General features: G+C 43.8%; 1 protein-coding gene across 4 annotated transcripts in view; it reads right to left on the bottom strand.

Annotated features, from left to right (window-relative positions):
• The window catches only part of LOC134516889 (core histone macro-H2A.2), a 28,245-nt gene extending 6,448 nt beyond the window's left edge, over positions 1–21,797 (bottom strand). The window contains exons 1-6 of one of the 4 annotated variants that reach the window (XM_063337649.1): positions 21,160–21,797; positions 13,662–13,894; positions 5,463–5,569; positions 3,882–4,079; positions 2,100–2,210; positions 296–395 (exon numbers count right to left, since the gene is read on the bottom strand). In XM_063337649.1, the coding sequence (XP_063193719.1) occupies positions 296–395; positions 2,100–2,210; positions 3,882–4,079; positions 5,463–5,569; positions 13,662–13,833 (688 nt within the window). In that variant the 5' untranslated portion in view covers positions 13,834–13,894; positions 21,160–21,797. Of the gene's footprint in view, positions 1–295; positions 396–2,099; positions 2,211–3,881; positions 4,080–5,462; positions 5,570–13,661; positions 13,895–14,369; positions 16,157–20,262; positions 20,351–20,993; positions 21,136–21,159 lie in introns of those variants that run through there. The other 3 variants (XM_063337647.1, XM_063337651.1, XM_063337650.1) reach the window with 3 other exon arrangements.
• Positions 21,798–22,278: the final 481 nt, after the last annotated feature.

Below are 22,278 nucleotides of genomic sequence, written 5' to 3'. Positions count from 1 at the left end.
AAAAATAATCCAATAAAGGCTGCAATCATGATTATTTACACCTTTGCTGCTCATGTGCTTCAACAAATCATCTGTGCTTTGATTGTTGTAAGGCATCATTAAAAAAAAAAAGATAAAGTAGTGATTAGCCTGTTATACCTAGTCAGATCCAGCCTGATTTTCAGAAGTGTTGTAAGTGATATTTTATGGCCTGGGGAAGATTCAGATGAAACAGGATGGGATCTCAGCAGGCAGCTAGGAGACCAGCTACTTTCCAGCTCAAGATCTGTTTTTTCTGCGTGTAGCAGAGCCTCACCTATTTCCTCCTTGAGGTCTATTTCAGCAGTTGTAGGGTGAACAATGCCTTCTACTTTCATGGAGCCAATATGGCTGATGTCACTCTGTGTCAGAGAAAGCTGTAAAATAATAATGAGGGAGTAGAAAAAAAATAAAATAGTAATCTGACTGTAAAATCATCTTCATACCAAAAAACTAAAACGAAAGAAGGCTGGACACAGTCTTTCAGAGATCAGTAGTTTTATTGTGTTCAATATGCGTGAGTCTGATTTTTAGCCTTTAATTAATTAATTTGTACACCACTTTTCCATCATTTTGTGATATGCCCACAGGTTGGAAGTTTGCTCCAGAGGAAGTTACTACTAGAAAATTCATGTTCTAGCATCACACTTTGAAGAGAAAAGGCTGATTTTGGAAATGCTTTTGTTTAAAGAGAAAAACACTAAAATTAAGAGGCTTTTTTCCTGTAGAAACACTTCCCCCCAGTAAACTACCGTAGGAGTTCAGAAGAAGGGCTGAACACTATCCTGATCATTTGGCTTCACCAGCCAAATAATTAATTGCCCTTTCAGTTCCTGGCATAAATAAAATAAGGAATGCTTTACCCACCCACCCATGCATCTGGATATAGGAACTGAGCAAAACATGAGGTCTTAAGGTGCCCAAAAAAGGCCGCTCCCCAGATTTCACAGCCTCATCACTTTGAGAAACAACAGAGGACAGAAACCCTAAAAATCATTAAAAAGACTTTACAGTTGCTGAACACGTGCCTAGCATACCTCATTTCTTACAAGATAAACTTAGTATTTAAGTCTTAACCAGAACGATAAGCACTGCCCAGAGAAGAAAATAAGAAGATGGACAGATTCTGGAGGAACTTGAGACAGGACTGAACTCTAATAAAGTAGATTGAAGTTTCATCTACCCAGGCAGATAGCAGCTTTTCGCAAGCTTTTGGATCTATTATGTGTCTGGCACCACTTTGGCAAGACATAGTTATCAGACAGACTGAACTCATAAGTGCTGCTTTATACAACAGGGTACATCATCAGCACAGGGGGCTTACAGAAGCAATTTCAGGAAGGGCACTTTTTCTAGATGACCTTACTATTTGAAATAATAATAATTAAAAAATCTTGACTGTGTCTCCATAGTTAAATCTCTAAGCTCTCCCTCCTGGTGAGTACAGGGGGAAAAAAGAAAAAGTATGGGACCAACTTGGCTGGACTCCAAGGACGTGCGGGTTATTTGGGTAGTACAGTTTTGTAATTCTGGCCAGGCAAGGTGTCACAGTCTGTGCTGAGATGGAGAAGTGGGCATGCCCTGCAGCTCTCGTGACGTACTCAATTTGAACAGTGAGAGAGCAGCACCACACAGCCCACTTTCAGATGGAGCACCCATGCTTCTGGCACAAACAAATATGTGGAAGTTGCTGGGTGATCCTGGGACCCGGCCCAGAAATACTCTTTTATAAATAATAAATAGCCTAGAAGGTTAAACCTGGTTAGACACTATGCCAAGCATAACACAGCCAAGTCCAAACTGAGCAAAACTTTAATGCAGGTTAGGCCAAGAAACGAATCGATATGGCTCTCTGTCGAGAAGAAAGGCTGACCAGCATTATTCTTGGAAATCTTTTACCTGCAGACATACATTTTTAGACCCTATGCCCCACTCATTACTTGAGTGAGTTTTGGCCTTAAATTTGAGACCACTAAGGGAGAACATAGAGAAGATTTTGTACTCGTGTTAGATAAAAAGCATCCTTCTGTTTATGCTAGGCTCCATTGTTGTGATCTCAATCTGTTATAACTTTGTATTACCTTTTGTCCTGGCACAAGGCTCTTGGAGGACAAGATAGTAAAACCATCCCCAGGTCCATCTTCAGATGTTGAATTTGAAGTTCCTTCTTTTTCGTTGTCCTTTTGTTTGTTCTATTTGGGGGAAGAAAAAAGCAAGAACTCTCAAAGGGAAAAAAAAAAAAAAACAAACGCAACATTTACCATTATTCCGTAGTGGATGGACTTCATTAGTTACTACAAATCTCACCTTCTTGGATCAATATATTACTCATAGCCTTTTAATCCTCAAAGATTATGTACCAACAGAGGTCTTCACTGTTTATATAATGCTAAAGCATCAGAGGTTCATCTGAGGCATTACATACATTTGTACTCACATTAAGAGTAGGGGCACCCACATCCATCTGTAGTTTTACTAACAATTAAGGCTACATTTACAAGTGGGTGTGTGCTAGTTTATTTTTGCTGGTAACAGAGCAGAGCTCATACTAAATCAAACTGAGTAACTTAGTAACCCAGTCAAATGCTCCAATACGAAGGAAAAAATATCTTTATAATCCGAAAAAAATCGTAAGTCTCAGCTAATAAATCACACATTTGAATCCATATTGACAGGAGCAAGCCATCACTCCTTCATATGAGCAGTCAGAATGACAAAATGAAATAACTAACAGCTGAATCTTGAATGCAAAATCCCCTCGGTGGGACGTGCTCCTTCACACAGCCTAGCTCCAGCAGCAGGTAACCTGTTCATACGAGGGCTGCAGGAGCATGTCTTCACATCTCTCAATATTTAATTTAAGGTATGCCAAGAAGCTAACTCTCTCAAACAAGTCCCAAACTCTGCATGTGCACAATTCAAAGTAAGGTGGTAGCTGAGATCAATACACAGAGGCATCCTCTTAAGCATTCTATTAAGCAACTCTGTTTTCTTTTTAAAAGTTGTTTCTGCATATTCTCAGCTGTGGAAATGTATTAAAGCTTCGAGGCCTCCAGAAAGGTGTGCTTAACAAAAGTTTTAAAAGCTTAGGTCCAAGCTTAATATCCTTTAATCTGACCTAATCAAAAATTTAGCAGCGTTTTAAGATGCATGCTCTGGAATGACAAACCAAGAACACTGATCTGGGTCACTGCTCTACCAAATTAAACCATTTTGGATGGTTACAGAGGATGGGCAACCGTAAGGAAAGGTGCATTGGTCACGTTTCTATTCATTTATTCGTCTTGCAATTCTTTTAAAAAACACTAACAGCAGCACACCTAAGAACACATGAAACAAAGAGCTTGTCAAAATTACACTTATGTACCATGTCAGGACAAGTTCTCTGGACAGTTAAAAATCTTTAACAGCAACCTGGTAACTGTGCAAGGCTGAAGGCATGACATCTCTCAAGTAGAAAATGTTTTAAAATACAGCTTCTTTTATTTTAAAGGCTAGAGTTCACTGCCACACAGTTAGTGTGGAGATAAAGAGATTCTATACAGTAATGGAGATAAAGAGATTCTATATAGTTATCAAGAAAGTATTGCAAAGGGTGACATGGAAATCTGTAAAGTTTCCCTCAAAGCTTTGTAAGTTTTTTTTATAAAAATTCATTTAAAAAAAAAAAGTGTCTGCCTTTATTTCTAAAGTTTAGAGAAAAAAAGTCCTAGTGTGTCTATTATCAACTCCTACCTCCCATTTCCAGTTGTTACAAACAAACAATGCACAAAGTGCTAATATATTCCTCCTAATAATCTTAGTTGATTTCGATCCACTCCCTCTCCCACACCTCTGGAATCCCGTATCTGCCTCATGCTTACCTTTTTGGGTGTCCGGGCCTTGGTAGACTTTGCCTTCTTCCCACTCTTTTTGTTCACCATGGATTTCCTTCCCTTCTTCTCAGGAGTAGGTGAAAGGATGGTCTCAGATTTGCCTTTGGCACCACGTTTCTTGGCTAGAAGCTCTGGCTGAATTCTGGGCAGGACACCTCCACTTGCAATAGTCACACCTTTCAGCAACTGCAAGGAGAAGCAGTGTAAAGGAACACATTACAGATTCGCTTAGTCTGTACTGAAGCTATTTTTGCTGACTACATTACACATTCACAAGTAGAGTCCACACTTCCTAAAGCATTGCACCGTGTCCCTTTATCATAAAACAAAACAAAACTAAAAACTATTAGGGAGGAAAACCCACAATGAAAAGAAACCTGGCAGGTCACAGTGAGGTCAGCCAGCACATCCCGGAGAACTCTATTAGTGTACCGGTCAATTATTTTTCTCTCTTCCAGTGCTGGTCTCTCTGCGTGCCTCTCCTTGGTGATTCAGCAGCAGTGAATGAGGGTAAGAGAGGATATTAAGCACCTGCAGGCAACTTAAAAAAATGACTGCACCACAGCCCTGGTCAAAGAAGGACTGGTTGCAGATCCCTTTAGCAGGGAAACAAATTCAATGAAAACAAGTATGAGCCCTGAGAACCTGCTTTGCAGAGGTGAACAACAGGAATGGGCTGTGATATTATGCGGAGGACAAATCTGGCTAACTCATAAGAGACAACGCTGCATCTAATCCCTAGTTTACAGGCCAGTGATCAGTGCCATGGAGCAGGGAATGGGCTGGGAGTGTTAGCTAGCATGCTTTTCCCTCTCTCCTGGCCTCTTTTGACTTTCCAGTCCCCTTGACCGGAAACAGAGCTAGGTGACTTCATGGGCACACATTTTCATTATTTAAAGCAGTCAAATTAAGTGTAGGAATCTTTCGAAGTGTGAATGATGTCATACATCTTCACATGGGACCAACCAAGAAAAGATCCTCTGATGCTGACCAAACCTTTCTGGAACCCCTGAATGTTGCAATTCATAGCCCGTGCCATGAGCTCTCTTCTCACTCAACAAATCTAGCAGAAGTGATCCCACAAGTGATCCTCAAAGTCAGAGCACTGCAAATCACATTCCGGGTGCTAATGGGACCTGGGCATATGGAGGGAGAGGCACTCCTGGAGACAGCAATAGCAGAGAGTGAGCTAGATCCCTACCCAAGATGGGCTTCACAGCCAGTATAACAGAAAACACACATTTCTACAGCTTTTGGGGAAAGGTCTTCCATATGGCACATTTTAACTACTGGATGTCCCTGAGGAAAAAATTAAGCATCAAGTTTACCCACTTCAACAGGACTCACAGGCTACGGAAGAAGTAAAAATTTATATCCAGAGGATTTAAAATGAGATATCTCCACCTCCTTTTTTGTTTGCTTTTATTCAAGTGGGCACAATCTTCTTGTCTTCTGCTCTAATAATTGTGTTCTCATTCATGTGTCAAACTGAACGGTTTCTAACCTTCCATGGTAGCAGCTTCTTTATGCCACAGCACGTAACTCTTGCACTGAAATGTAAATGGGTACCTGATTCAGTTCCTCATCATTTGCAACTGCCAGGAGGATGTGTCTGGGGGCAATTCTTCCTTTCTTGTTGTCTCGTGCTGCATTTCCTGCTAATTCTAGAATTTCAGCTGTAAACACATTGAGATAAAAATGAGTAATAAAAATGCAACTCTTGTACACCATACATACACATTTTACATTCCTTCTCAATATCCATTTACCTTTTCAGGAGTGTTTCCCAATTTAAATGGTCTTTGCTACAGAAAAGCAGTAACCAAACCACACTCAATGTATTTGTAAATTTATTTAAAGCCATTTGTCCTTCCTAATTCCCTAAAGGATAGCTAGCAGAAAATAAGCTTGGTTCACATGACTTCTTTTACAAGTCCCAAGTCAGAATTCTCTTTCAAAAAAACAAGAAACGCCTACAAAAATGTACATCAGTAGTCCAAAATTTAGCAGTAACCCTGTAACAATAAAACAGTAAAGCATGCAATGAAACCCCAAACCTAGTACAGGCAGCTCTGACAAAACAGCAAGGATTCTCAGGACCAGGTGAGATGAAGACTGAGGTGCATTTAAAGAAACACTTTGAAAGTCAACAAACTAGCCAGGCGATGCTGCAATGAAAGGGCGTGGAAAATCTGTGAGAAGCTTCATTTCAGAACAAGACATGAAAGGTTTGACATAGAGGCAAGCAGAGACAACGTAAGAGCTTCAATGCATGAACTATTGGTAGAAGGTTCTTTGTACATCTCTGGGAACAGGCGGTCACTTCAAAAGTAGTTTCTCTAAATTTGCAATAACATTTATACTGTGACTAAAGTCACTGAGCTTTTTCCAATTGCTAGAGAGGAAACACAGACACGTCTTTCTTAAATAAACTGTAGCAATCCGAATAAATCATTAACTTACACAGTTTGGCTCCTACTGAGAAGTTATTTCTCATGTTAAGAGCTCTACTAAAACACTGAGAAGGAAGGAGAAGGGAATGTTTTGCTCCAAAGAATCATAAAAATCATACTCACACCTTGTTTCACTTTAAAGTATCCACTGTCCCTGCCTTTTGGTTTTTGGTTTTGTCTTTACATCTGTCAGTAATAGGGGTAAGAAAGTTACAGCCCACCGGTGTCCTTTTCTTACTATCTTACTCCTTTTTATCAACTAAATAAAGAACTGTAACTATTATAGAAAGAAAAATCTAGTGGAAATCTACATAATGCTCTATGGCTAAAATCCAAAGGATTTCAACAAGAGGTTTAGTTCATGGGAAAAATAAAAGCTTTTAATTTCACTTGTTTAGAATAACAAAAGTGCATACTTGTCACCCAGTTTTCAGTACTATACAGCACACACACCTAACTGAATGTTGGAGATGTAAAAGCCATTGTTTAGAATAACATGCATGTTCACAGTGAATTTTTTAAGAAACGGCCAGTGTCTGCTGAAAATTTTCACAATTATGCATGCACCACTTTCAAGAAACATTATCAATGTTGCAAAGACAAGCACTTACATTTTAGAAAACATTATTAGAACTGTGGTTGCGATAACTAGGCCACTGCTACAAAGAAAAAGCACTATGTGATTGGACAATCAGAAATAGTATCACACCACAAATACACTCTGGGCCTACTTTACAAGTTAGGCCAGCAACCTCGGCTCTGGCATGTCCTAACTTTGGAGTGTTTGCCTTGGACTTTAAAGGAGACTGAAAAGAGATCCAGCTATGTTCACCCCTGTGGGGGCTGCAGGGCTGTAAGTTTCAGACTCAATTCCCAGACCTCTGTCAGCAGAGCTAGTGCAGCAGCAGACAACAGGAACAGATTGCCATCCATTGTGCAGACCAGCATAGAGCAAGAAAAGAGACCCAGACTTCTTCAGTGGGTTTTGCAAATGTGTGCTGATAGCAGAGGAAAATTGCATCGGGGGGGAAGCCATCACATACTTACCTGCGTGGTAACCGAAGTTCTTTCAGATGTGCCAACAACAGGCACATCCTGCTACCTGTGTGCTCACCCCACTCCCCCAGGTTCTGGGTCCTTTGGCCAGCAGCATCCTGATGGCGCACTCAAATGTCCATTGCCTAATGTCAAGAGCAAAAAACGCAGAACACTCAAATGCCAGCCATCTACCACAGGACACCAGGAAGAAGGGAATCCAAGGCAGAGATGATGTATGTCAGACTGTGGAATACGCATATCACTTAACAAAGGACGCCAATTATTTGCTAGGTAAATAATTGCCTCACCTCCTTCTAATGATTCTTTATATGCATATTTTTCTAATGCTGGAGGCAGGTATTCATAGTCTCAAGAATATGAAACGGCACTTGCAAAATGCAACATCAAATCTGGAGGCTTCAGTTATCACATCCTCTGCTGTTAATAACAGATCCCTAAAGCAACTGCTTTACATTTCAAGTAGAAACATCTTGATAGCTGAGGTTAGCTAAACTCTAAGACGACTAGTCTGAGAATATAGGTCCTACAATAAAGTCCTATACTATAACAAGCTCTTTTGAAATCGGGCATCTTGGTAGCCATTAAATTGGTTTTACTTTACGTGCTTTCAGCAGCAGGCATTAAGAATTAAAGTGAAATCTGAAATAATCTTGCTTCCCTCAAGATTCAAAATACACAAAAATGCCTTCACACTGGAAGCATAACTTCAAATTCAGACATCTTCAGCACAGATGGCTACAAGCAAACTAGCTCATTTATGTACTCCACAGTTCACCTTGGCCTCAGATAGACATCAAATCCTGGTCAACAGTGTAATGCCCAGAACTGTCCCCTGACTTCACACAACACCTAGTATTTTTAAAGGAGCCTTTTCTCTTGTTTGATAAGCACTTGGGACCAGGGAAGAACACAACTGTCTTCCAACACGACCAGTAGCCAACCTATGGCCTGAACGGGATTACATCTCATCCTGTGACATGCAGGAAAAAAGAGTTTTCTTCAGCTGATGGATCAATAGATTTGGAGTGGCTGGGAATTAAAAGCATCCTAAGCAGGCCAAAGGTATTTGTTCAGCTGGGCTCAGACTCCTTTTGTGAAGTGCTCAGCTGTACTGACAAGAAAGATATGAGAAAACTACTGATAGCAGAACTGGAAAGACTTCAGACAGGTTATCTTGTTTTCCACTTCCCCTTTAGGATAAATTGTGACAGATCCTGTTACACTACTGTGTACAAATCTACAAATAATACCTTTGCTCTGAAAAGATGTATCAGATGATGGAGTCCTTGGCCCTCCATTTGCAAGCAGAATAGTATCTGCTCGATTTGTCTCTTGATGGCAGATGAGTACAACAGCCAGAGGAGTATGACCGTTGATGTCCTTTGAAGGAGGAGGTATTGCTGGCGTTGTGTTCTGCCCTACCTTAGAGAAGATGGCTTTCCATTGACATCTTCCATGAGTTCCTCTGACCAGCACACCATTTGCATGTCTTCTGCTTCCTAATCGAGAGGCGTCTGTATTCTTGGCCTACATTTCAGGAAAGTGCATTATGGGACACATGCAGTCCGTGTTTGATTTAGATGATGATGACGACTGTAGTCAGCCCCATGCACACTCAGAGCATAGTCTGGCATGCATCTGTTGCAAAGTCCATAAATCCAATGGGACTGAGGCCAATTTTTCGCGGAGTTTTAACCCTGAAGCCAGTGGAGGCCAACATTGTTCCAACAAACATAACCTTCTGGATAGGAATTAAGCTGCAGTTTTGCAATATGATTTTCAAGCCTAAAATATAAACCAGCATAGATAGATTATTAAAAAAAAAAAAGGCTTAAAATACTGATGAGATCTTCTTCACATTAGCTAATCAGTCAAGGTAAAAGTACCTCCTTCTTGAGATACACTGCGATGATTGCTGGCATTTTAACAATGGGGTTGATAAGTCACAGTGCAGATCTGGTGTTGATAATGGCTGTGGGGTGCAGCCACAATCAGTCTTACATACAAAGGGAAAAAACGGGGATCTAGTATCTCACAACACAGAACACATACCAAAGCCAAAACGCAGCCTGAACCACATGGCAACTGGGAATAAGGATGCTCAAGATATATATGCAACATCTGGATGATGCGAGTTGAGAGGCTTGGTGTTTCAGGGCAACACAAATATAGGCCATTGCACGGCTCACAGGAGAATCACTGGTCCATGCCAGGCCCTGCATGAATGCAATCAGACAGCTCTGGTCCTGTTTGACCCCTTCAGCCTCATCCACCTTGCCCTTATTCCAGCCAGGACTTACCTTCAGACATAGCTCCTTTCCTCAGCAATCCACACCTGAGACTTCTATCTCCATTGCCTTTCCTGAACAGTCTCTTTTTCTCCTGTCTACTATTCTCAGTTGTGGTAGTACTCAGATTTAATATTCCTTTCTAAGTTCCTCATTATCAGCACCCCCTCCATCCAGTCCTAGGCCTATGCCCTATTTTTCCAAATTACTCTCCAGCTCCCTGGCAGGATTTTTGGGCACCCCTTGCCATTTATTTGCCCACTGGTCATCAATTCAGCTCTCCCCACTAACCAGATCCATCCCTAGCTCTGTCCCCAACATCAATATTCTTCTCCCATAACCATCGTCTCCCCAAAACGTTATGATCTGTTCCCAGTCTCTGACCAATGTGGAACTGTTCCCAGTCTGCTAATCTGCTTATATGGTTAATTCCAGCCTGCCCTTCCCACCTCACGGACAGTAAGCATGATTAGCCTCTCCTTCAACTCCTTCATGTACTCCCCGCCTTCAGTGCCAGACCTATTGCCACACACCTCTGTGTGACTTCTGTTGGTTCTGCCTTCACATCGGACAGCTTCCTCTCTGCAGTGCCTGGTACTGCTGAGACCACAGAACAGCCACCTCCCTGCTCTCAGTGCTGTGATCGGGAGCAGCTGGGGACAGCAGTGAGATGGAAAGTCTGAGCACCTGCAGCCATGGGCTAAAGCATGCTCAGCCACCGTGTGGAGTGGCCCATGCACAATCCTGTCATGCTTCAGAGCTGAGAGGTTGAGGCATGCTCTGCTGCTCTTGGGGGACGACACAGTCTGGGCAGCACTGAGAGCTAAGAGAGGCTGAAGCATGCTCAGTGAGGACCAAGTCTTCGGGGATTTATCTGTTGAAATCAAAGGAGTCTCTGCTGAGCATGAGTAACCTGTTGTTTTTCAAAGTTACAGCTTGGCCAAACAGAGCAGATTTCTCTGAGATGGCAGAGACCACCCTTCCCCTTTAGTAAAGCAACAATTCTCTGCTCAAACACAGAGAAGCACCCAGGTGTTTAGAGTTCTCACAAATGTTTTAACTTAACAAAAAACACAGTTCAACTTGCTTCTCTGAAACAGTTTAAGAACCAGACTCCCTTACGCTCACCCTCCCAGATTTAGCCTGAAGCAGTTCCCCGTATGCAGGCTTTCAGCCTGAATAGCTACCATTTCATAGTTGCAAGTCCATGAAAGAAAACTGGAATTTGTAATAGGAAGTATGAGATAATATTAAGACATATTGCCAGTTTGATATATAACACCCCATTTGACAACAGCTTTGGAAAACCACATTGTGTTTCTAATGGCGCCCCCAAACCAAAGACTATATTCACACATACATATTGGAATAACTAGATCAGCAGGGTTAGATGTTACAACACTGTTTTTTAATTGAACTATCCACCTTTCTAATCTTTTCAAACAAAACTCTGCATGGAGTGCATAAACTTTCTCTTGGAAAGACCACCATCCACAAGCATTGACAATAAAAGCAATAGGTGTTTGCTCAGAAACGTTACTCCATTCCATTACAATATATACAGGGTTAGGGTGAGAGGGGGTTCCTTCTCTGCTGAACCAAGCAGCTTAAAATAGCATTCCCTTACAATTTATGTGGGCCTCCAGCCCACATCAAGCAATTTTCTCGCCTGATTGACTACACATTCTATTTTTCTAAAACAAAGCGTAGGCCCACACATAATCTGCTCTTACCATGTAAATGATTTCAATTAAACCCCACTTACTAGCCAGAAATAGAGCCAAGATATATACTGTTCTAGTTCAGATAATAGGTAAACAGTGCTGCACTGTATGTTATAAAAAGATGACCATAACTCAGTCTGCGCTACTGAAGTGCTGCATATACTAGGTGTGCTGTTGACAATTTATTACTACACCTTGTAACAATTGCCACAGCTCAGAACAAGAGTCTCCAAATGTTTATCCTAGAAACTCCTTTGAACGCTATGGATCCCTGTGGAGTGGTAAAAGAAAGAAAAGTATTCCTCCCCAGGCTGAAGGTCAGCAGAGTCACTATGAACCATGTTATTCAGTTATAAAAGTCAGTGCAGTTTCCAAAACTCATGTAATATGGTTTTCATCTTGCAATACCCAGACATCCAGAAGTTTGTGGATGACTTCTAAGCGATTCACAACAGATGATAAAGTAATGCAAACACACCTTGCTATAGAGAAATTCATATTTATGACATTCCTGAAGAGGCCTGAACCTCCGCTAGAAAACATACAGGGACGCGCCAACAAAAACAAGCCTGAAAATCACTGTGGTGGAGCAGGAGAGCTATGAAAGCTATGAATCCTGTGCCTCCACCTTTCCCCCTAACTCCCTACAGGCTCTGAAGCATCCCTGCTGAGAAGCGCTCCGTGCTGTAGACAGCTAAACAAACTCTGCCAGTCATGGAATTCCCCGGTACAGCATAACTGCACCAGCTCCACTGAGAGAGAGATTTCTACAGTTACAAGACTTCATTTTTAATGTATGAAACTGGATTATGGAAATACGAGTACACGTACGAAGTAAAAAAATCTTCTCCAAAATCCCTTAGAGAACTGATCTCTCTCTATGATTAAATGACCTTAATATAAACATGTTTGTTCTTCCACAGTAAAAAAATAAAATAAAATCAAACAAATGGGACAGATGCTTACCATCTTGGATTTTGTTTCTGCTTTTCAGTGGTGTTTTGTTTTATTTTAAAACCAGCTCCTTTTCTGGACTTACCTCTTGAAGGAGATAGGAGTGAACATAAACGCAACCTTAAAAATTTTGTTTACATTTCTTCCACATAAGCAATACTTTTTCACTCCAACTCCAGAAGTAGCCTCAGAAAAAAAATAAAAGAAATAATCAATTCACATCCTTCAATTAATCAGCACAAATGTGGAAGTCTCTGTAACATGCTATTAGGCATCATCAGAAATTTAATTTTAATAGTGAAATTATCACTATTTCAGATTTTCTCCACACCTTTCAATAGTGCTTTTATTGTCTGGTAACGAGAACAGGCTTCCATATGTAAAAAAGACAGCAATGCTTACATAAAGACTGGCATGCTGTTATATGGACAACCAGGCTCCATGCAAGCTTCTTCCATGCCACTTCGGCAATAAACTGTACTCCTGACACACAACCCACTGAACTAATTCCATCCAGGCTTGTGACTCCTCAGAGATTCTCTAATGCACCTCAGTCTTGATCAGTAACACCCAAGTAACCTGAACCAACATCCTCTCTCCACTAGGCATTGTAACAATTTGCTAAGGCGCTATTTTCCACAATTAAACAAGAAAATGAGTAGATATGATTGTAGGACAGTCTGGAATATTGCAAGACATCACAGTATATTGCAGTATATCATATCACCATGTGACATCTGCCCCTTCCTCTGAGGTCAGCTTCAGAAAGGAAGGGAGAAGAAAACTCGGTGTATGTGGGAAGATTTAAACGGTGAAACAATTTCTACATACACTTAGGCAAACAAAAATGATTTTTAAAAGACAAATGAACAATATCCATATTTCATAACACTTTGACATTGTTCTGCAAGGAGAAATGCAGCCCACGAAGCAGAGTCTGTTGACTTAAAAAGCACAAGAGATGTACAAGTTGCCTTTTTTTTTTTTTTCTGTTATTCACATCCAGGTGTTTCAAAAGCCTAATTTATATCAATTTTCTCTTGGACAGAAACTACCTATATGTGACTTCTCACTCTGCAAAGCAATAAAAAAACAATCCTTCCAGCTAGTGACCAAGCATGGTGCCTCTAAAGGAGAAAATTTCCATCCTCAGCCTCTTCAAGAAGCAAATTAATCTCCTTAGCAAATTTCAACAAATCTTGCACTTGCAGAGCCTGATTTCCAAAAGTGCTGAACACGTTCGTATCCCATTCCATGGATATCCCTGCCTTCTGTGTGTTCTTGGTTTACCTGCTAGGTACTCTATGACAGCTGCCATGTAAACTGGTGCTCCAACACCTATCCGGTACTTGTATGTTCCTTTCTTTAAGTAGCGCATCATCCTCCCCACAGGGAAAATAACGCCCGCCCTGCTTGAGCGTGAGAGTTTGGACATCTTCTTCTTCCCACTTCGGCCCGACATCTTGCAGCTTTGCGCTTTTCAATTTGCTGGTGATTCTTAACCCCTTGCTCCAATCCAAAAGCTGCAAGAGAAAAGAAATGGGATTGGTGTTCAGCATGTGAGAAACATCTTTATACATTATCTTGTTCTTCCAGAAACAAAAATCCAAACCCATTCTCGATACCTATAAAAGCTGAGGCATTCAAAGTTGGGTAACTGGAACATTTGCTATAACTTTTCTTTTGACTGCTGCACTGTCAGTGTAGCAGTATTACAGAGAAAGTGGTTTGGAGAATATCAAAAAGAAATTACTAAAAAAATCAAATGTACATTACATTAATCTTAAAAAAAACAAAAACCAATAAACAACAAATCACACCAAGGCAGACATCCGCAGCAAGGAAAATTTCCATGCTGATTGCTAAGCGTACCAAGTTATAAACAGCTCAGAAGAATTGGCATAATGGACAAGCATTAAACAAGCTGAAAAGCAGATATGGGTGCCACCTATAAGTAGAGGAAGTCGTACTGCTTACACAGGAGAAAATAAAACCTACCTACAAACACACCACCTCTTCACAGGTCTTTTAAACAGGGAATTCCACGTGCATGCATGGCTGAAGAGATGCAGGCAAGCAGATATGCTTCAAGCACCAACCCCCTTGCGTTGCACTGGCCTCAGGAACTGAGCCCTGGGGGCCAGCTCACAGGCTTCACTGCTTTCATAATTCTCCCCGGATCACCTTCACAGCAGCTCCTGAGAGCCCCAGAAGCCTTCCTCCATGCAGCTAAGCAGAGGTCTCTAATCCCTCATCTTAAAAGGACTGGCTACCATTTTCTTCTGTCCATCAAGCTCCCTGTAGATGTGTTTTTTTCCCTGCTTTAAGAGACAATCTAGTCTATACATAGGAGCAAAGAAAACAAATCTCATTGTCTCCTTTTTGTCCTGGCAACAGTGAGACTGCAGGTAAATGGACAACAAACCCCAAAATCAGCCACTCCACTTCAAAGTGTGCATGTGGTTGTAGTTACACTCCTAGGTCTGACTCTCAGTCAAATAACGGAGAACTTTGAACTCTGTTTACAAAAATTGTTTTTAATTCCATTTTGATAGCTGCCCTGGCGGCCTAATTATGACCCTGGTTACAACAAAATAGATCAAGATTCACTCCTCTGAAGTAAACGAAGAGCATATCTACCATAAATGGTATTTCTGCCAATGAAAGCACAGCTACTTAATTCCCAGTATTCACTCATCTCAACAAAAGAAGGAAACAACGGGACAGAGATAATTTGAAAAATATTATAATGACTTTAGGTGATACTGTCAAATTTTATCACGATCCACATTTTCAATAGCCTTCAAAAAAAAAAAAAAGAAGTTATTTGACATCGCTGCAAGCCCTTGGGATCAATCAACATCCACCTGAGGAGGGCACAGAAATCTGCATTTCGTTCTTATCCTGCTTATTACAAATCAATACAAAGAGGGTCACCTGTCCCATACGAAGCCAGACATTCACAGAAACCAGATCATCCGTAACAGCCAAAGTCAAGGGCCGCTTTCTATAATCACCTAACTTGAATGCTGGTTTCACTTACAATATCAAGGAAATAAAATCACCATAGGGTCTGCAGGGATCTATAAAACCCTGGCATGTCCTTGTCTATCAGCCAGATAATTTTTTTCTTTCTGAGTGCAATATATTATGTGGGCATGATAACAAAAGTTGGGAAAGATTAAACCAGTAAACCTATCAGACACAGACACCTCAAAACTGATGCTGCCAATCATCCCACTCGGAGTTCCCTGCAAACTGTCAGCCTGGAATCATGAGTAGCAGTAAGAGCTCATAAACTGCTGCTTGCAAGTGTGGATTAAAGGCAATGACCACTTCAGACAGACACAAGTGGAAAAAATTCCCAGGCTATCCACTAATTGCATTGATGCAGGAGTAACCAGTTGTGTAGGACAGGGAACAATCGCTAGGCAGCAGCTCCAGGGACTGGGACCAGCAGGTTACAGTGAGGGAAAAAAAAGAGCTGCTGTGAAAAGGCAAACCTTGCATCAAGGTGCATAAGCAAGAGGACAGCCAGCTGAGCCGAGGAGCTATGTCCAACCGCAGATACCACGATTCAGGCATGCAGGGCAACGAGAATCCAGAGAAGGGTGATAAGAATGATCGGATGTCTGGCACAAAACTAAAAAGGAAGGCAAAAAGAAGCGGGGAGGCATGATAATGGTCTTTAGAGACATAAAAGGCTGCTTTGAAGGTGGAAAGAGCAAGTGATCCTCATAAAAGTGAAAGGAAAAGAGTGGGACTCCTACGAAAGCTGTGTAGCAGGGAGGAGAGTGGAGCACTAGACTCAGTCAGATGGGGAGGTGGCAGAATCTTCCCAGCAGGACAACTTTAAAATGATTAGAGGATATTTGTCAGAAATGGCACAGGCAGCGTTGGATCTACCTTGGGACAGGAGGCTGGATGAGGTGATCTCTTGAGGTCCCTTCCTTCAGCCCTCTTGCTCAACAAAATTCGCAATTTGTGACAAACCCTTTATAAACTTTCCATTTTATATTATGCTACTGATCAACCTTTATAAAGTGTCCTTTTCAGTTCATGATAACTGACATTCAAATTAATGAATAAATGTAGGCTGGGAATTAGGTTTCTAGCCAGCAGAGGAGCAAAATTCTGGAACAGCCTTCTCTTATGAGTAATATTAGCAACAATAACTCATTTTAAGGTGGAACTTAATCAATGAATGCACTAGGCTACAATCTGATTCCTGCTACACTGGCAGGACAGTTTCATCATCCAAGAGTTCAGTCCTGCACTGAAATCCCTACAGAGAGCCATACTGAAATAGTACACTACAAACAACCATGTATCAAAATCATATTAACCTAACCTCTCATATATTTGCTCCTACAATACCAAATCCCAACTGCGTGTAAATCAATGAAAAATAAAAGCAAGTATCAGGAGATTACATCCACAGAAAATACTGTGGTTGCACTTGATCTCTCTGAAAGAAAATCAAAACATATTTGTATAACTAAGCACCATGCTCTGGGGCATGCTGTTGAATTATATAAATTTCTGTTTAATTAATCACTTCTGGCTCATTCTTCTGTTGCCTCACTGAACTTTCCGTCCTTGTCTACCCCTTTATTTTTCCCTTCTCTCTCACAGCAAATCTCAGCCATTTTTTCCCCCTGCTGCCAAGGCAACCTTTGGCATCCCAAAATGTTTTTCTAAATGCAGGTAACAGATCAGGTATGCTTGCAGAATTTTCTGAGAGACTAAATACAAAAGAGGTTTCAAAACTCTGCTAACACTGTCTCTCTCTTCTTTGCAACTTACACAGTGGAACAGGGTTTACTGAGGAGTGACATATACAACAGTATGTTCTTATCTTGAATCCTACGGGAGGCAATTTTTGGTAGAAAGCCAAGCTGTGGCATAGTCACATCTGCTCCTCCACATACAACTCCTGTGGACCTGGACAAAGATGTGGTACGTTTGGGTTGGCAACTATCTACGCTGGGCACCTTGGAGGGTAGACAGGCTCCTTGGATGGTTCACAGGCTCAGGTGACTGTCAGTCTTTGGGATTTTGAAGCTCTCTTGCAAAGAAGAGCTATACCTGGTCTGCACGAGGCCCCAGGGCTTCATGCCCTGCCAGCTCATTCCTCCCACAGGCAGGGATTTGGTTTACCTTGGAGGATGCACATTGGCCCAGTCCTGACACAGTTACATGATGCACTCACCTGAACTGCTCCAAAGCTGCCAAGAACTGAAGAGCTACAAGTTGAGCACTGCTCTCCTAATTGTTCTCTTTGAGCGATACAGCTAAGCGTCAAGGGCTTATCAGTTGAAAAGCACTTCGGTCTACTCACATTAGTTCCCTCACTGCCAACTGACTCATCATCCCCGTGTTTGCCCTTATAAACTACAGTCTCCATGAAAAACCACGGACATGTAATTTATGTGAAGTCCATCCTTGCTAAGTTACTGGAACTGCTTCTATATCTGGCTACCACGACATCATGAGGCTTGGGCAATTTAAAGCAACTAATGTTTCCAGTCCCTTAATTCGTCACGGCACACTCCTACTCTGCCATGACTTCAACATCCTTGTGTTGCTATGGGGGCTTTAGTAGCTACCAGATCTCCCATAGCTCTCTACAACATAATGAAAATAGGGTAGATTGAGCCTTCCTCTGTGAATTAAATCTTCTTCAGAGCACAAAACAACGAGCAGTATTTTCCTTCTGCCTGCAGGCAAAAGAGCTCTACCTCCTCGCCTCTCTCAGAAGGGTCCTTCCACTACAGACACTATCACTCTGTTTTCTTCCACCATGGTTATCTGCAGAGGGTGATGACTGCTGTACAAGGACACTGGAACAACACACCACCCTAGGACATTCCTCTCACTGTTGTGCAATTTTCATCCCACACCACAACCCTGAGGTATCAAGGTTTACCAAAGCAACCTCAAAACAACTTTCCAGTCCTTCCTGCATATACACTCAGAAGAACAAAATCCCATCATCATCTTTAGGTGGTAAGGACACATATAATTTTTAGAAAAATAAGAATAACCTGCAGGCACCGAAACAGACTGCAACCTCCAAATGAGCCTGAACTTGAAAAGCTGGCCAGGAAGCAGTTTCAGAGATTAACATCTGGCAAGAAAGCACAGATGCACATCAGAAAGTTCGATTTGTTACAAAATGTCTAAGATGCATCAGATTTAAATTTTTCTCTAAGAAAAAAAAATCACAGAAAACAGTAAAATAAAAGAAAGCTTAGTCTGCACATTGGAGCACCAAAACTGTTGCAATACCAGTAGAGAAAAGTAAATTCTGGTCATTCCTCTTCACATCCCAGATCATACAAAGGACAGAGGCAAGCTAAGATAACAGCTATACCAAATAAGAAAAACACACTAGCAACTAGTTGTCACTAAATATTTGAGCAATGATTAGGTAAATTTCTAGTCAAATTAAAACATCTGGCATTGCTGCTCATCCTTCTGGTCTTTACAGGTGAGTACAATGTCATGTGGCAGACTAAAATGTAGCACAGCATGCCAAGTGCCCTCCCTCAGACAACTAGAGGTTCAGAAGTAGACATCACACTGGGTGCTACACCAAAAGCTCACACGGGCTAAACTGCTTGGGTATAGCTGGTTGCCAACTTTGGTGGCCTGGCTCACAGAACTAATGTCCGAGTCTTTACAAGGCTTTGTGCCAGAACCGTTTCTACCAAATATATTCACCAAAGATGCATTGGACACCATTTGCAGATGGTTCAGTGTGCTTGGCATCTAGGGGTCTTGACTTCCAAATATTGAGAAAACTTGAACTCAGCAGGCAAAGACTGAAACCAAGGTCATGCAGGACTATAAACAGTCCTGCACCTTCCTCATCTCCAACTTAAGGTCTGTTTGAACAGTTAGGAGTCGACAAGCAATTCAAAGAGAATATATCTAGGGGTCAACTTAGACTATGCACTTATATACAAACGCACACCTTGTGAAAATAACTTGGAAGACCTCAAGCAGAAGCTTGTTACTTGAATAAATCAGTAAGGCACAACCAATGCGCAAATGTACTATTCAGCGGGCAACCAGTACATCTCCTAGACTCAAACTATTCCAAAACTATAGACACAGAGTGTGTTCCTACTGAAAGAAGCTTCATGGGCAGACTGAAGCCAGGAAAACCTGGGGGTCCTCGCAGAGGCAGCCTCCCCTCACAAACTGCAGAGGCTGACCCGTGTGGCACAGCACAGCTGACGGGGTAGGCCTCAGTATTGACTCAACCCGAGTCTTCTTAGAACCACAGAATCGTCTAGGCTAGAAGGGACCTTTAAGATCATCCAGTCCAATCGTTAACCAAACACTGCCAAATCCACCACTAAACCACGTCCCTCAGCACCACGTCTACCGGTCTTTTAAATACCTCCACGGATGGCGATTCCACCACTTCCCTGGGCAGCCTGTTCCAATGCTTGGCAACACTTTTGGTGAAGAAATTTTTCCTCATATCCAATCTAAACCTCCCCTGGTACAACTTGAGGCCGTTTCCTCTTGTCCTATTGCCTGTTACTTGGAAGAAGAGATCACACCCCCCCACACACCTGGCTACAACCTCCTTTCGGATAGTTGTAGAAAGTGATAAGGTCTCCCTTCAGCCTCCTTTTCTCCAGGCTGAACAACCCCAGTTCCTTCAGCCACTCCTCATAACACTTGTTCTCTCTCACCAGCTCCGTTGCCCTTCTCTGGACACGCTCCAGCATACCACTTGACTTTCTTGCAGTGAGGGGCTCAAAACTGAACACAGCACTCGAGGTGCGGCCTCACCAGTGCCGAGTACAGCAGGACGATCACTTCCCTAGCTCTGACGGCCACACTATTCCTGACACAGGCCAGCATAACCTACTTTCGACCTTGCCAAGACCCGCCGAGCTCCAGCCGCCACCAGGCTCCCAGAAGCCACCTCAGGGCCAGCCGTCCCGGCCCGCCACGCCGTTGCCTGGACACCTCCGCCCCGCCCACAACCCCCTCTCAGCGCGCCCGCCCCGCCCGCTGATTGGCCCCAACGGCAGCCCGGGCTAGGAGGGAGCGCGCTGATTGGCCAAGAGCCGTTGAGCGACGGACAAAGAGGCGTCCGCTGCCTGCGCAGGCGCCCTGAGGGCGCGGTGGCGGGGGGGGAAGGAGTGGCTGTTGGCTTTCCCGCGCAAACGCTTCCCCCCCGCCGCCGACACGGAGGCTTTCCCCGGTGGCGGTCGGCACCGGGCGCTCCCCCGGAACGGGAAGTCCCGGAGGGAGGGACGGCCGGAGGGAGGGAAAGCGGCGAGCGAGGCCCGCGCGCAGCTCCCCGAGGGGCCGCGCGCCTCCCGTTCTCCCCCCCCCGCCGCCTCCCCGCCGCTTCCCCCGCCTCGCGCCCCAACCGTCGCCCGCCGCCGTTACTCGCCACAGCCGCCCCACCCCCCGCCCTCTTCCCCTCAGGGCGGCCGGCCGCTGCCCCGGCCATGGCTGGGCCCTCCCGGCGGAGAAAGGCGGTGGCAGGAGGAGGAGGAGGTGGGTCGGGCGGCCGGGAGCGGGGAGAGGGAAGGGAGAGGAGCGGGCCTCGCCGCCGCCCCGGAGCCCCCGCGCCGCCGCTCCCCTCACCTGCCGGTGCCCGCCGCCGCCTCCTTCTTCTCTTCCCGTCCTCTTTTTTTTTTTATTTTTTTCTTTTTCTCCCCCTCTTTTCTTCCTCTCCCTCTCCTCCCCCCCTTCCCTTTTTGGCTCCCCCACACGCCCCCCCCTCCCTCCCCCCCCGCCCGCCCGCCCGCACCCTTGCTCCGCCTCAGCCGCCGGCTCTCCTCCCGTATTGTATGTTTCAATGGCGATGGCGGCGGCTCCTCTTGAGGCGGGGGTGGGAAGGGGTTTCCTCCCGCTCCGCATACCGCCTCTAGGAGGAGTCACTGCAGCCCGGGCCTGCAACAACCCCCCCTATGGCTGCCGCCCTCCCAGGCACCGCGCCGCTCCTCCTTGCCCAGGCCCCAGGGGTGCTGCCGCCGCCTTCCCACAGGCACCCCCTCCCCGCCTCTTCCATCACTCCCCCCACAGAGCCTCGTGGTGAGAATGGGCTCCCCCGTCTCCAGCCTTTACGAGCTGCCCGGCTTGCAGGAGTCGGGAGCATAAAGGGGAAGAAGCCTTTCCGTGATCGCAGGGTGAAGGAGTTGGAGCCGTAGCGGTTTTGAGGCAGTCCCAGCTTGGCCTAATGCTCGAGGATAGGTTTTGAGGTGTCCTCCGCCCAGCCCTACCGGTTTTTTGTTAGGAAGGGAGCCGCCCATCCCTACATTAGGCAAGGTGACCTGCGCGTTTCGGTACGGTGCATCTAACCGAAATGCTCCAGCGTCCCCAAACTGGCTTAAAAGGGCCGTAACAAAGACCCCTGGCAGCTCTTTTGTGTCTTGTTCCGTTAGAGCTGTTTAAGGCGTTCACAGGCTTTTCAACTCAGCCACGAGGACTGCAAACTTAACTTGCTTTCTAAATGAAAGCTGAGGGGGTTGGGTTTTGTTTCCTGCAGTTGCACGTATTCAAGAGCTTGAGCTCCAAGATATGCAATAAATGATTGTATTAAGAGTCTTGCAGTATGTCTGTCGTCAGCGCCAGATACGCGATCCCAGACTGATGCAAACAGAAGAGTGCGGGGCTACACCTCTTAAACTGATCTCGGAGATATTTTTACATGAAAGTGGGTTTATATTGTCATTCCTGTGCAAGCATCCTGCATCGTTGCAATGATTTCGCTTGAAAGGTATTTGGGCACTACTGTAATGCTCTGGGAGATACAGCATTAACCCAGCTTGCGTGCAACGTTACGTTAGGACGCTGGCTGGGAACAACAGAACAGAGTGATAAAGAGGCATCCATGCTTTCAGCTTTCCCTTTGTCCCTGACAAAAGTC

This window comes from Chroicocephalus ridibundus, chromosome 6 (assembly GCF_963924245.1).
Source record: "Chroicocephalus ridibundus chromosome 6, bChrRid1.1, whole genome shotgun sequence".
Lineage (NCBI taxonomy): Eukaryota > Metazoa > Chordata > Aves > Charadriiformes > Laridae > Chroicocephalus > Chroicocephalus ridibundus.
The sequence above is the reverse complement of the archived record's forward strand: the minus strand, read 5'-3'. Positions and strand labels throughout refer to the sequence as shown.